Below are 16541 nucleotides of genomic sequence, written 5' to 3' on the forward strand. Positions count from 1 at the left end.
GGTTGGCAGCAAATAAAGCCGGGGTTTCTATTCATTATCAAGCCACTGCAGCGGGGTAAGGCAACTGGGTTGGTGGCTAATCTATGTATATGTGTGCGTAGCAGTGGGGGGTCCATAATACACCCCGAGGGAGGAAGTTTTGAATGTAGCCTTGCTCTCATGCTGACCCTATCAACACTTTGTCTCTTATAAAAGGCGGCTATGATAATCGCCTTTTAACTCATAATTCTTTCAGCCAGAGAGCCCGCTTGTGATACAAAATGACAGAATATGCTTTGGCTTGGGAATGTATGTTAAAACCGAGGTATTATGAAATGTGACTGAGGCAAGAGCATAACTGCACCACATTCACACAGATTTGGCTGTACATAATGCAGTACACTGTGTGACTGCTGTTACAAATCTTCCCTGCGGAGTGGTGGGTTGACACCCACAGACACTGGTGTGGGGCCTTCTCTGGGCGGCTGATAAGAAACTCTGTGGATAACACTGGAGTTGCTGTGTATGGTTTACAGCTCATATCAACCCGTCCCATTAGCTGCTGAAAGGAGTTTTGTGCCAAGCATGGCCAAAAGACATATGGACATATAGAAAGGTATTATGCAACAAGAAGGCATATCTCAGTAGTAGTAGTTAACACTGTGGCTCCCGCATCTCGAGCCTCGTTGAAATCCAGCTGAAGTGTAGCTGTAAACGGGCTTCCAGTTATGTTGTGGGAATATAGCTCCCATTGTTTTTGGCTCTAATTATGGTGATTTTCTCTGTAGTGAAAGTGACCCCCCCCCCCCAACCCAGAACAATGAGCCTTAAATTTAACCTTCAGAAGTTTCTTACTTACACTTCTTATACTTCTGAGAAATTAGTAGGTAGTAGGGTATACTGAGCTGCTTCTGGTCTTTTAAAGTCATAAATCTCAAATATTTATGACCAGAAGGTTAACCTATGATGGCTAAAAAAGTGTATCTGATACCTAAATTATTTCACATCAACACATGTTGAACAATTGGCAAAAATGGTAATGCTAAATATATCAGACAGCTAACGTTGGCCTGTCCAGAATTTTCCCTGCCTATCATCCAGTGCATGCTGGGATAGGCTGCAGCACACCTCTGCTGAAAAAGAGTGCTTCAGAATGTTTTATAAACGCTGTTTCATTAGTTTTTCCCACCATTAAAAATAATATATTATAATAATAATATAATTTCTCAGACTGATTTCAGTCTAAATTTAACATTGACTTTACTTTTGCTTCGCATTGTCAGCTCACAGTGTAAAAGGTGCATTAATCGCTCCACCCATAGCTCTCTCTGTCACATGCCTGCTTCAGAAAAACTGAAAGTGAGGTTTCAGCCAGCGAGTGGCTGAGTGTATAAGCCTTTTGCTTGTCTAGCCCATGTTTTCCTTTACCCAGGCAGTCCATGAAAAATTCTTGAATGAGATAAGATCACACAGACAAACTCTGGTGTAATAATAAGCAGCTGCTCCCTAAGTGATTTCAGAGCCAGTGTTTAAAAAGCTCATGATAACAGAGACGTAATGCCACGTTCCAGGCCTCTTTGGAAACCAAGAGCACACGGCAGCTCTGACCGCGTCGATGGAGAACCCCTCACCGTTATCTGTCCACCGTGCCTTTGAGCCCTAGCGTTGCAGTTCCTTGTGTCAACTCACAAATATTCACTGACCCGACAATTAGCTTCCAACCCAATAAAATATCCGTTTATGGAGGTTGGACACGAGCTGTTTAGTGAAAATGACATGCAGAGCGTAGCTGAGAACGGAGGTCAAATAGGAAACTGGATTAGAGAGCCATGACTGAAGCAGCGATCACATCAAAGTAGGTCTCACTCTGAGATCTGATGCTACGTGACAATACAAGATGTTGCTCTATGAGCAGTTTAGGGGAAGGATTCAGATTAACTTGCCACACATCAGGATCAGTTTAAGTCAAAATTCGCCCAGCATGGGGATATAGTGGTTAGGATAGCAGGGTTAAAGTAAGAAATAAAAAAAGACTTTCTACCAAAGAACAAGATGTCTTTCTCTTCCAATTTTCTCTGAGTTATGAAAATAGGGTGAAATGACTGTGGGGCCTTTAGGACTTTGCCTCTAATGTGGGGAACATGCATATGTGGGAGTATATGAGCATGTGGTGATTAAGTGTTTCGTTTGGGGGTATCCAATCAGTACCAGCAGTTTGCTAAAAGAGACTTTTACTGGTTAAAAGAATTTTCTGCAAAACCTCTGTGATCTCATTAGCTTAAATGACATAGAGATGCTGTGACAGAGAACAACATCCCATCACAGGAAATCTCATAGACTGATTCAAATCAAATTCTTATGTTCAGCACTGACACTGTTGGGAAATCTCTTAACTTTCATTGCAAATAACAAAGTGTCTCTTCCTCCTTTACATCCCAACAATGTTAGATGCAGATTTTTAAAATCATCTAATGTGTTTGGCTTCCTTTGAAGAAAGAGCAGTGTTAATCAAGTTAATTGAAAAAAGTCCTATACCTCCACGCCCCCACACCTCACATTTTCTATATTTAACATGTAGAAATAGAAAACAAGACATTACAGTTTAAAAAAAAAAAAAAAAACAAGCCACAGTTTGGCAGTATCTACTGACCATCAGCCATCAGCTAGCTTCACTTTAGTGTGCATGCAGCACTCCAAAAATCCTCACTGTCAAACCCTCAACCCCCAAAATCAGAGCTAAACCAAGTCATTCTTGAACGTAGCCCTACCAGTGGTTAACATTAGGAAGCCAACTAACAACACACAAAATGTAAATAGGACAACTTTGTAGTTTGTGGGCTAACACCCTCGAATCTGTGCCAAGCTAATACATACCAGACCAGTCTGTCAGTTGAATGCACAGTGAGAAAAATCATATAAAACTGTCAAACTAACTCTTGAAATATCTAAATAGCGCACTAACCGTTATGCTATCACTGTATTTCTACAAGAAGTTATACTGTAATGTGTTCATTACCACTACACCAACACCAGGTAAAAATGAACATGCTCTGACTTTGCCTGATGTCATCTTATTAATTACTAATTATCTAAGGTACCAACATCTGAACTCAGCTGTTGCAGCTTTAACACACTGTTCATTCCCATGATCAAACAGAGTCAGCAGATGTATTTGCATGTATATCAGCAGTGATCGGGTAAGCAGAATGTAGTTTTTATTTTTCTTCCTGCGGTTGCTACATGTTCATATTATTGGGCCTAAAGGTCCGGACACCCTCCTCTGGGGCTTCATTTTAGTGCATCTGTCAGGAGTTTGGCTCAGGGAACCAAATGGGTTCAAGTTCCTCTCTGTTTTCATATGAAACACTCAGCCAACACCTCAGGCTCCGTGTAAACCTATAACTCACTGCCTCTCTCCCTCTCCCCTTTTCTCTCTCTCACTCTCCATCAGAGAATATTCCATGTTAAAATAAAGTTATGAGATCTGGGTGCTACATGGCGAGGAGAGGGAGAAATTTAATTAATTGGATTTTAGAGTTACTCTTTAACAAGAATCAGGGGAGCATTTCAATTTCTAAATGTTAGTGTTACGTGTAGTGTGGAGTTTTTTTCCTATATTAAAATATAATTCAGACTGAAGGTGTGGTCTGTTTCAAGTTATGAAACTAAAACATTTGTTTCCATAAAACAATATACTGAAATATGTACTACCTTTACTCCAGTCCAGAGTAATATGTGTAAGATCAAGATGAATATTTGCAAAATATCTAAAATAGTTTTAGATATTTAAAATAAAATACAATTAGAATTCAATCATATTTGCCTTCCTCATAAATATACTACAAATCTTAAGGGTTAATGCTTTGTTTTCCCTTATCTAACTTCAATCAATGTACAGTTGTTGGTGGAAGATCTGGCCACACAGTTGAGACTGGCTTTCTGTTCAAGGCCAAAAAATACTTTAGCTGCCAAGAAATTACACTGTCTGGTGAAAGTCTCAATCCACAAGCCCCTGCAGACAGTCGACAAAAGAAGTTGATTTCATGCCCTAATGCTAATATATAATCATCTCTGTAGCTGAACTCATATTGAATGTCATGGCCAAAAGGGCTGGTTTTTATGTGTTACTCTTAATGTGATGATACGAGCCTCTCTAGGAGGTTTGGCAGAATCTCCAGTGCATCTTGGTTGCATTTCAACGTAGATTTCATGCCTCTAAACGTCCTTGCAACTATAGGATGTTAGGTAATGCAGGTGTAAGGGAAGTGTTAAAGAGAAATGAGAAACAGTGCTCATCCTCGCTGGAGTCCAAGGTTAAATCTCAAGGGAGACACTGAGAAGACAAGGCTTCACTACTTACATCCACCTGTATGAACGGATGAGCCGTTCAAATTGTGAGGTATGTGTGTCTCCTCAGGATAATTTACAATAAATCATGTGTTGTGGGAAAGGAGAAGTCGACGGAGCGTGTATGTGTGTCGGTGGAGGGTGTGTTGGGAAAAGGAGGTGAAAGTCAGCGGTGTGGGAGATTGAGGGGTAGAAGTGAAGTGCGAGGGAAGCTGGGTGGGTGAGACTCGAGAAGACTTACTGGAGCACATGTTGAGTTCGGGGCTGCGCATGCCGTAGTATCCGGCTGGACAGTCGTGAAGACACTCCCCGTACTGCCTCATCCTTTCCCTCCGCAGAAACAGGAAGAGTTTGGGCTGGCAGTTTACACAGCCGTTGTCCCTGGAGCACACCGAGCAGCCTTTACATATGGGGTACGCTCCATAGCTAGCTGCAGGACAAACACAGAAAACAGCAAAGGTGATTAATAAGATGGACTTAAACTGACAATGCAATCTGAAACTCCTCCACACATATTTTGCTGACATCAGTTTGGGCAAACAATTTTTGTAACTTTCTGAAATCAACAATCCAGCAGGTTATGCTGCACTTCACGTACTGACCAACCAGAGTTTGAACTTCTCTCAAGCCTTTTTTCCTTATTTGCACAACTACTTTTGTCACTTTCATATGAACAAAGAGGTGAAACACCATGAATGCCTTTGAGAAGACTGTCTGGAGTGTTACTCCCATTTGAATGAATATCACGTCTCGCTCCTTTCTGAGACAGCAGACCATTCACCCATTTGAGTGTGGTCATTCACAAATTCACAACAGCTTTAGATACTTTCACCCTCAAATGTGGTCAGACAACATTTTGTATGATTTGGTCTGAGTATACCTCAGCCTTAAGATTCAGCATTGACAAAACAAACAAGTTGTTCTGCAAGTACTAGCAAACCTTTTGGCAACTGTATCTTAGGCAACACTTGTCTGTCAGTGACTTTTTAATGAGAAACCAATGAGATGATGTTGATGTTTTAATGGACCCAACCTTGTTGATCATTGGGTTCACTGGACTCTTTTTCTCTGAGGGAGGATTATTAGCCAGTGCTCTCTTTTCTGTTTAATTTAAATACATCATTCTCTAAAAGTTCTCACAAGGCTCATGTTGTTTTTCAAATTTCCTGGCTCTGTCCAGCTACCTGGTGCACAATGGTGTTGCAAACCCAATTCTGGTTTGGGTTAGTGTTATGCTACAGTGAGCATAGCTCATACTGCTGATCATGTGTAGAGGGCTTGAGAGAATGTAGCAATTTTAAATGTAGGTCAGCGCCACTGTTAGTTTTTGCTACGGCCGCATTGGAAAATGCATCTAGCATGGTGGTTCAGGAGGCTGTTTATTCTGTATTAGCAACAGAAAACTCAACAGAAAGCAGAACTCTTTTAGGTTGTTGTATCATCACTTATCTGTGGATGACCCTGACTTCACCCAATGACAAGAACACAGTGAACTTGAGACAACAGACTCAACTGTGGGAGGGCTGACCAGTAGAATACAACCCAAGTACAAGAATAAAACCAAAACAACCATAATAGATATATCAGCAGGATATTCTCTAATTCATAGTAAATATGTCCAATTCAACAATTTGTCATTCATGCAAACTCTGGTTCCCCTCTCGACGTTCGAAAGCTGATTGGTTATGAATGTGAATATTGCATTAATTCTGGTCAGAGCTGGCCCCCTGAACGATTGTGTTGAGACAGCCGATGAAAGCCCCCAGAACCGCAGTGGCTCTGGCCTCAGCTCGAGTTGCCTGAGGAAGACAAAGGAGCCAGTAAAAAGACAGTCCATTCCACAATAAGTGACTTTCAATGTAAACTCCTTAGCGTCCCGTTTACAGGAAAATGTCCTTGGGCGAATACAATCTCTCCAAACGAGAAACACTTCAATTGATCTAAGCCAAGTCTTAAATATCACAAGCAGGGACCGGGTAACAGCGCTGCTCAAACTGAGTGACCTACCACAACGCTTAATAAAACACTGTGCAGCAAACTGGACAAACCCTAAGAGACAGAGCAGAGCATGCCTGTGTTACTGGCTGTGGATCCGCATATTAGATTTCTCTGAACAGATTCACCCAGACGAAAGTGAGCGCTAAGTGGGCCCAGTGCAAGCATCAGTTTGTAATCATGTGAAAATCAGTCAGCAGATGTCAGTGGCTGCCTTGGACTCATCTTTTTTCATTTCTTTTGCTGGAGCGCTGGGAGACAGTCTTCAGAGAGGTATGCTGGCTCTGCCAAACTACACTCATTCTCCTGAAGCCGGGGTGGATGGAAGTAAGATTAAGTGCTAATCAGAATGTGTCTCTGATGGTCTTTGGGGATGAGGTTTACAGCGACACCCCATTGATCACAGCAGCGCTGGGATGTGCACTCCAGGCCTATTCATCACGCAGACTGGTGATTGTTCATCTCCAGTCGACACTCGCTCCGTAAGACATGGAGGAGAGATGAAAACCCCAAATTATGACTCGTTCTGGCTCTTCAAATTCTCAGATGGAAAACTGTGTCTCATGTTCAACTGTCAATCCAGTGTCTAAAATATTGTTATTTCTTAATTCAGCTGTGCCAGTGCAGGTTGTCTCTCAATTCAGTGCGTCTTCAGTCAGTTGGCTCTACTTAGCGAACACAGGTGATGTTCATCAAGTTTACAATTGACTAAAACACTATATATCAAATGTACAGCTGTCTGTTTGACTTGAGTTTATATCTTAACATATATTCATATTTTTACATGTATAAAATGATGGTAAAACATGCTAAAGCACAGAAAATGTCACTTTCATTTTTTTTAAAAAGTCACTGCAGCTGCACTAAATGTGTTTTGTTTTGTTTTCCCAGTCAGGTAACACCACAAACAGAATTTCTCTAATATATATCTCATATTTCATTCTGTCAAATCTTCCATTCAGTAAAACTAAACTGCAACATTAGACCAAACCTCAATACTTAACCATATGTTTCTGTAGAATACACAGTCTGGATGTGTTTACAGCAAACTGACATTCACATTAACTTGGTCATATTTACTCCCTCTGCCCTCGCCAAACTTGAACACAACACTGACAGAAAAGGAAAGCCAACTTGGCAAAAGTAAAGAACTGCAAGGCTGGGAAGCTTATATCTCCAGCTCATTCTGAGTGGGACACACTCTACATAACTATTAACAGTGTGCTAACAATACTGTCCAAATAATAATAGAAAAATAAAATCTGGGGTTGTGGTCATCTTAGATCACTGGCCGGTCAGTCAGCAAAGAAATTAAAGTCACTGAAAAACCCCTTCATGACTCTGGCTCAAAGATCATGCTCACTCTTTGTTGTTAAACATTTGTTTTGCTGGTTGCTAATCTCACAGTGTACACTGATTGAGGATAACATAATCACACGCCGCTTGAATGCAGCAGATCCCACATCCTGGAATCAGTACACAACTGGGGGAAAAGAAGGGGAAGGAGAGGCTGTATACTGTAGAGAGAAACTCTTTCAGTTCTGATGTTCAGAGATAAGCTTGTGTGTGTGTGTGTGTGTGTGTGTGTGTGTGTGTGTGTGTGTGTCTGTGGAAAGGTTTGGGGGTTCAGGCCACAGGTATGTCAGGAAGGAGGCCACAATTCACAGTGTCTGGAGCAGAACTGTCCAACTCACGTCCTACACTACCGGCAAAATGTCTCGCACACTTTATGTCAATCTGTCGACTGCCAGCAGGTTTCGGCCATTCTTAAAGAAAACACTCGTTCACATTAATCAGATTTTTGAGACTAGAAGAAATATAAGAGCTTGTGTGAGGCTTCTGTGTAAAAAAAAAAAAAATTATCCTCAGCATGCTTTATTGGCATGTAAATTGAAAGCAGTTTACCAGTGCATGTCGCAGCCATGTTTTTAAGCAGCACAACTCTTTATAGGTCATTGCAGCTTAACCTAATTTGGCAGGAACATAAAACTGTATGTTTAGTGTGCTGAGGGCTGTGTTCTCAGTTCTAAGATGTGGTTTATGTTTTGCATATTGCATCTTTCTCTTGTTCTGAACCAGCAGATACTTTCAGACCCAGTTTAGCCGAATGGTGACTGTGTTTTGACACATGCTCCACTGCTCCTCTATGGCTCCTTCTTTCCCCACAAATCATATAATGCCTCGGCTCTTCTAGTGTTTCCTCTGTCAATCACGTTGAAAGCGAAGTGACCCAGACATATAGAAAAGCCGCACAGAAAATGGTCATTGTGAGATCATGGATACCAGGTTTACCATATCATGTTTTTCGAGAAAGGAGAGGAGCGCACACATCATTCGAGGTGCCACTCCCTGCACACGATAAACCAATGTCGTTTACAGTTTCAACCACAGAATACATATTACGTGAAAGAAAACAAATCCGCAGTTCCCACTTCTGACAGCTAACTGAAGATCCCTCTGAGCCTCAAGTATTGTATTTACAAAAGCTAGAGTCCATATGAACATCACTGAAGAAGCCTCTTTTTAACACAAAGAGCCTCAGTTGCCATGTCTTACCAGACAGAGGATTCATATGAAGCTGCTGCTCTTGTACAAGGACCACATGAATGACACTTCACACTTCACTTTTCCTCACTCATCAGCTGTGTATTGTGACATCCAGATGTGGATGATTCTTGTGTAACAAATAGAGAAAACTACTTTTGGAACTTAGGGGAAATTCCTTTGTTAATTTGCATGTACAGTGGGAAAAAAAATAGTATTTTTTTTTTTTTTTAATACTTCAACACTATAGTAAAAGGACATTTTTCCATGAGTGCTTGCTCACAGTAGGAATTGTTGGGTCTCTGAAAATAATAAGAGTATGGTCTAAACCTGCTCCATATGAAAAGTGTGCTTAGATAACTTCAGTTGTTATTTGAAGCTATATAAATAAAATTGTAATTAATTGAGTTGAAAGTATATTTCTTTGCTTTCTAGCCAAGAGTTAGATAAGAAGATTGCTAACATTGATACGTCCCTGCATAAATATGAAGCTACTGCTGGTCAGTTAGCAGCCAGGGGAATCAGCCAACTAGGCTCCATAAGAAAAATTAGCCAGACTGTTTCCTCCTTGTCTTTTTGCTAAGCTAAGATGATCGGCCGCTAGCTCCAGCTACATATACAGTACAGATGTAAGAGTGGTATCAATCTAGTCATTCAACTCTAGGCAAGAGGGTGCACTCATGTTTCTTTTTTTTTTTCAGTACGTCAAACTATTCCTTTGAAACAAAATCCTATACCAGATTTTTTTTAAACCATTGCATTTGACAATTTTAGAAATAATAAATTCAAACCATGAAATCAACATTACTTGGTGAAATGGCCTTGCAGATATTTACTGATAAATATCTATGCTGCTCAGGTGAAGTTTTGTTCCTTCATTCATGTGAAACAATCAGACTCACAACATGAGGAATGATAGCATGTTTGGAGCGCAGCACTTTCATTCTACAGCCGTAGGCTTGCTGGGAGGTTTGCTCTGAACGCAGCTCAACAGCAATTAGGGCTGCAGCGAGATCCAGCAGAAACCCAAACTCTGTCTCAGGTACGTTTTTATGAGTCCAAAGCAAGCGTGACAGACTGTGCTCGGGGCTGCCAAAAGCCTCCACATATACAGGGGGTTCCACCCACAGCCGGCTAACTTCCTGCCTTCCATTCACCTACCGTTACCCATGAAATCATTCACATTGACCCATTCCAACTTTCTGCAACCCGAAACCTTAACAAGGCAAATTGCACATAATTTTTGTGTTTCTTTTAGAGCCCCGAACTTAACATTGAGAACAAGAAGACATTCTTACGTAGGGTTTCGCTGAGGTGGGGCCTTTGCAGGCTGACTTCAATAAAAACATTTTAAAGCCAGTGCTGCTGAAAACTGATACTTTGCAACCATTTTCAGGGTTTTAAATTTGACTATTTTATACAATTGTAAAAAATAACATAAAGAAAATGTATATCTTAAGTGAAAAATACAAACCATATTGGATTTTTAATAAATACTGTAACAAATCCTCACAGTTTTCATATCATTTCCTTATGTTTGACATCTTATGGACAAATGGGGATGAAATATTGCCAATATATTCATATTCTTGTCACATACTATTATATCACTACACTAAATGGAAAATGATAGCACAGGATACCAAATGGACAGAATGTGTGTCTTGATTAACAAGTGTGATGATCTGGAAATGCAGCAGACTTGAGGAAGAATCATAACACAGCAGTGAATAACAAACGCAGCAAATGGAAGACAAGCGCTTATATTAAAACACTACTGTTTCTATTCTCACAGCTCTCCTCCATTTCTCCAAGGGCCCCTGGTATGTAAATCTAATAATACAGACTGAATTCAACTAACCAGCAGACGCACTGTCCATTGTTAGGAAAAGGCTCTTACAGTACAGCACGCATGAGAAAGTTTGCTATCATCGAGTAACAGGACAAAAAAGTTATTGACTTTATTTCACTACATCTATGCTAACTATAAATGTCATATGGCACAAAGGCAGCAATGGCAAACCTCAGGTTTTGGAGTTACATAGCAGCAGCAGGTCAAGAAGATTTGTGCTCTCATGTGGAAAGCATCACAGTCACCAACAGAATTATACGCTTTCCTCGTGGCACTGGGACAATTATTGTTTATTGTCCACCTCCCTTGTTCCCCCTAAATGATGGTATAAGCTTACTGCTGCTCCACTTCTGAGGAAAAAGAGAAAGCTTGGGAGAGAGAGGGAAAGGGCAGACACGGGACAGAGGAGCTTTGCAACCAGCAGCCGACTGGTGGCGGACAGAACCGTAAGAGGCAGCAGCCGCTTTCTGGATCTTTGTTCAAACCACCTAACCATCCAGGTTTACACTCCATGGCTGTAAAAGGCAGGAGAGCCAATGGCGTCAGCCCTCGCACCCGGAGTTCACCAGGTGTTGTAATGTCTCAGCATCGTTTGAGCTTGTTAAAAGCTGGTACATGGCAAAATGACATCAAACTGCCCACTTTTCAGGCCCGTGACTTTATTTGTCATGGATCTGGAGGTCGCACTTAGTTCAAAAATTGTGGATAAAAAACAGTAGAGGTAAGAAGGGGGTACATCGGGCCCGTGTGTGCGCTGAAGGCACATTTCTGTTCCAATTTAGCAGAAAATATGTTGGACTTGCCTCCGACTCTTTTCCAGCTGGAAATAGTCAGGTTTTAGGATCTACGTTTTTTCCCCCAGTTTACTTTAACAGATCATACTGTAAGCACATGTTTATAATTTAGGACGGTCCTGCTGCTTATAATGATTTTGCAGCATGAGACTGAGCAAACACATTTGCTGTCAGACATATTAGCCCGGCCAGAGTGTTCCCGTGATACAGATCCACCGGGCGAGGCGGGCAGCGCAGAGATTTGAACCTTCACTTGAAAGGGTGGTGGTTTATATAGCACTGAATGGGTAAAACAGGCTGCCTTGGTTCAAACAGGCAACTGGCAAATGGGGGCCAATTTAAAGCTACACTTTTTTTAGTACACAATAAAACACAAGCTCAGGGTAATTTGCTTTGGTGTGATTCAACAGGTTAAACCACAGTCACATGCAGGTGAGAAAAGTGCATTTGAATCATTGGATGACCACATTACCATCATACAAAGAAAATGTTATTAAAGGAATAGTTCGAGGAATACTCTCATTTGTTGTCTGGGAGATAAATGGAAAGATTGTTGTGACCAGTTGAAGACACCACATTTCACAGCTGTTCAGAAAATGCTACCTGTACAGTGTGTGTTGCTAATCTTCTCTGTCCTATGTTTTCAGAACATGTAGTCACTCAGATAAAGACACTGACAACCTGGAAACGCTCTGCATCTTTTACCCATCTGTCCAACTGAACTCATCATGGCTCTCACCCCTGCACTCTTTCCAAGTCTATATGAAGACCCCCAGGTTAGTTCACTTCCTTATTAATATCCTTATGATGGATTAGAACTTAAATCACATGTCGCCGGGTCAAATCCCACATCTGGATCCCCCTGATGTGAAGGAGACCTCGTAATTCCTTTTTGTGGAAAATTTGAAATAAAATGTGACCTGTCTGACCTAATCTCATGGTATGTTCTGCAGTCTTTTCACACTCTCTGCCACACTGATGGACACTTAAACCTTTGACCAAAACAGACATTTGACTGCCATGGAAAGCTCTATGGTCACATAAGAGGAAAAAAAACTGGGAGAATGACCTTGATGTGGTGGCCAAGTAATAGCATCGCCTCCTCACTGTGGTTTGCAGTCCCATAAAATGTTTTACAGTCCAGCCTGACCTTGAAAACAACTAAATATCAGTGTCAACATTATTTAAACAATGCGCTAAAACAATGCAAACGCCTAATCAGGTTAAGCTTTTGTTCCAGCGGAGGAAAATTCCATCCTAAAAGAGTGTTGACACTTTTAAAAATAGCTGAGTGAAGCTGCATTTATGGGTACATTTTATTTTTGGGCTTGCATTTTATGTATTTTACGGCACAGCTATAAAGCGGTTACACCAAAATATAGTGCAAATCGCAACGCTTCATGAGAATATAATGACTGGAATATCACGAATTGAGTGGGATTTTCTTTGATGTGAGACAGTCTGCTTCCTCCACACATACAAGAGTAAAACCAAGGTATGTTCTCTCTCATCATCGAAAATTCAACCTGGCACTTCCTGCTGGGTGGCACAAGTCATCACCCAGCATCTGTCTTTGATTCTCTTGATGGTGATACTCCATACACCATTGTTGGTCCTCACAGGTGCAAAAGGACTTTATGACACTTAGGAATGGAGCACTACAGGAGTTATATGATGACTCACAAGGATGGACTTTATCACTCTCTGGGCAGAAGGCGAGCATGTGGTTTATGTTTCTTGCCAACTCCTCTTCTTCTCCTTCTTCTTCTCCTCCTCCTCTCACCCATCTTTACTCACTCTTTCAAAGAATTATGTTGATGTTCTTGTGAAACGCCCCAGTAATTTTCTCTTCATCTTTATCGTTTCTCAGCAACTCATACCATACCTTCAGTGTTGTTCCACGAATACACGATGATCTGTGTTTCAGCGTTAAAACACAGCCACAAATGGAAACATGCGGGTTCCAAGTAACATGGCAACTATGGATCAACTGACTGCACTGCAGATTTAATCAATATTAAACTTGAAAATTTTGTGAGATGATGGAATGATGACACTGGTACTGCATAAATTATGTCTCTCTTTGTAAATTTGTGCCAAAAACGCATTGGCCTATAGCTGCAAAACTATATGGAGTATAATAAATCGTTTTACAGCTTTTAGTCATGAGGTTCCAGGGATGATGCACGCCACATTTGGAAATTATTAGTTCAACTGTCCGGGAGATGTTTGCAAAATAGAGTGGATTTTTCAGGAAATTCAAATCGTTAGAGAAATCCCTAATGTGGCAAAAAAATTGAAGGTAATAGGTGCAACTGATGGAGCTTGTGAGAAGATTTTTTTATATTGACAAGCAGTTTAACTTAACTGGAACGTTCGGTTGCTATGGGTCTCATGGTTTTTAAGATTTAGATACTTTCTGAAGAAATCTGGAAGCTTGCATATTATATTTGTCCCTAATTTTTTGTACTGACCAGGCAAATCTAGAGAGCACCCACATCAATTACATAAAGACAGTACATTTAAAAAAAAAAAAAAAGAAGTGCAATGTAAATGAAATTCAGCTGAGACATTTTACTTCACAAGGTTTTCATTCTAAGAAATCCTGTAAACTGTGGAGAAATGTATTGCCTTTCAGAGGACAAGCCTGAGATAACAAAGGTGGACGTAACTGTTGTGATTAGTCTTTTTTATATCTCATTTATATCCCAAAAGAAACTTTCTCCCACAGGTTTATGACAATAACCAATCAAGCTACGACTGATGAGATGAAGTACAAGCAGTGCAGAGTAAGAAATGAGCGTGGGGAAAGAGTTAGAGCTTTGGATTTTTCAATATTTACACTCTCTCAAATCCAGTCAAGCTGTGGGAAAAATGTGTTTTCCCCTCAGAATAGAAAGAAGAAAAGGGAAAAGAGAAAAAGGTGGGTGGAGGAAAAGGTGGAGTGGCTGCGATTAGCCCACATGTTGGTAATTTATCACACATAAACCTCACACCTAATTTTCACACCTGTAGCTCAACGTGCTGGAAGTCTAGTAATTCACTCACCCACACCCTCCCACACTCACTCACACACACACACACACACACACACACTGCTGAGTGGGACTCGGCCCTGGATTTCCCTCGGTGCGGAAGGAGTAAGAGGACATCATAGACGAGGATCAGTAAAGTCGGCGGGCATGCCTGGCATATTTGCACCCCATGTAGAATTGCTCCACCTCTCCCACCCTAACCCATGCTCACTCTCCCTTCCCCATTTGTCATCACCTTGACTAAACTCATCCCGACTTCCAGCTCACACATCTGAAAAACAAAAGAGTTGGATGGGGATTTTTCACACTTGCCAGAAAAGCACAACATATATGCAGATCCAGATGGGAGATACTTATCTTTTGCTGAGGTGTCACGCGAAAACAGATTGTAAACTAAAAGAAATATGAAATGTTCATATAAATAACAGTGTTTTATTACTTCCTATCTGTGACAGTGCTAGAAGACATAGCCAAATCCTTCATCCTTCACTGATTAAAATGAGAAAAAAATGGCTGGATCATTAAATTAGTAAAGTGAAGATATGCATTAAAAATTGCATAACAATAGTATTAAAGTGATGGGGAATGAAATGTCCAAAACTGAAACAATTAATTTAACACAATAAAGGTCCACTCACTTTTTCCAGAACTTTCAACAGGCCATTATTAGCAGGATTTGCTATCTCGTAAACAACTAGCAAATAAAAACTTAGTGACTGTGCATCTGCTGATGACCATATGCCGTGGTTTAAAGGCTAGGGGAAAAAGCTAGTAGGTGGCCCTTGAGTTTGTTTTTCTTTGTTTTTTAATTGTTGTTTTCCTACGTCAAAATTACACTGTAAACCCTTATTATGAAACAAGCAAAGTAATGTGTGTTCAACATTTTGGGAAATATGATTTTTTGTAGTTGTTGAAATTTGGATGATAAACTTGATACCATTGTTATGTCTGTATGCAAAGTATTCAGTTAACAGTTAAAGTATAAGTCTACTAGGATAAACGTTAAAAAAAAATCATACCAGCAAAATGTACTGAAAGTATCAAAAGTACTTATTTTGCAGGAGAATGGTCCCTTTAAAAGTTTTATTATAATGTATTACATTGTTAGGATATTATGATATTATTCTCTCATGCTGATGTTGAGGAGGCACGATGTGAAATTCTCCTACAAAGTTCTACCTCATTAACCCTTTAACAAGACACAACCTCACACTCCTCCGCGCCCGCAGAGGCCAGCAGGGAGATCTGAGGTGATCACCAGGGTCAAAAGTGGAGTGCACCGCAGGGGACAGATGGCAAAGACCTGGTCTCACTTTCACACATGGTGCCTGCCACAAAAAAAAAAAAAAAAACTCCTGAACATCAAAGCCTTATTTTTCTCCCCAAAAAACTGGGCTGGATCCAATATCTACATTATGTCTTTCATGGGAAAAGGAGACAACCTTGTTTGTTTTCTCACCTAACCGAAGTCTGTTCCAAACTAGATAAATGGCCACACCATTATTTGATCACTGTGGTGGTGAGAGAGTTAAATATCAAGATAACACTGATATTGATTATATGATTATGTATGACATATGATTTTCTGCTGAAGCCACACACAGCCAATATGTTGTTCCAACTGTCTTTAAATGTGGCCACGTCTTGATCAGTAACTCGAATGTTAAGGGAAGTACAGACACAGACACACACACACACACACACACACACAAACACACAAAAGAATTTAAAAGAGAAGTTCACCCAAGGTGTTTCGCAGCTCTGTGATATACAGTTTGTTTAGACGGGTATACCGTATCCAGATGAGCGCCGCCACCTCCTCCTCCTCTAGCAGGTGTCTGGGTCACATCTGGCCTCATGTTCTCACACCACCACAAACTTGCACCTGAATGGCTGGCACTGTCTGAGCTTCTTCACAGGAACTGGCTTGTGTTGGCTCTAAAAGGCCACACTCAGCCCTTAGGAGTGCACATTTCTTCTCTACAGTGCCCTTTG

General features: G+C 40.8%; 1 protein-coding gene across 1 annotated transcript in view; it reads right to left on the reverse strand.

Annotated features, from left to right (window-relative positions):
• The window catches only part of rspo2 (R-spondin 2), a 56211-nt gene that overhangs the window by 28416 nt on the left and 11254 nt on the right, over window positions 1–16541 (reverse strand). Inside the window, exon 3 of the mRNA XM_018683201.2 lies at window positions 4568–4756. Coding sequence (XP_018538717.1) covers window positions 4568–4756 — 189 coding nt within the window. The remainder of the gene's footprint in view (window positions 1–4567; window positions 4757–16541) is intronic.

This window comes from Lates calcarifer, linkage group LG15, assembly GCF_001640805.2.
Source record: "Lates calcarifer isolate ASB-BC8 linkage group LG15, TLL_Latcal_v3, whole genome shotgun sequence".
NCBI lineage: Eukaryota > Metazoa > Chordata > Actinopteri > Centropomidae > Lates > Lates calcarifer.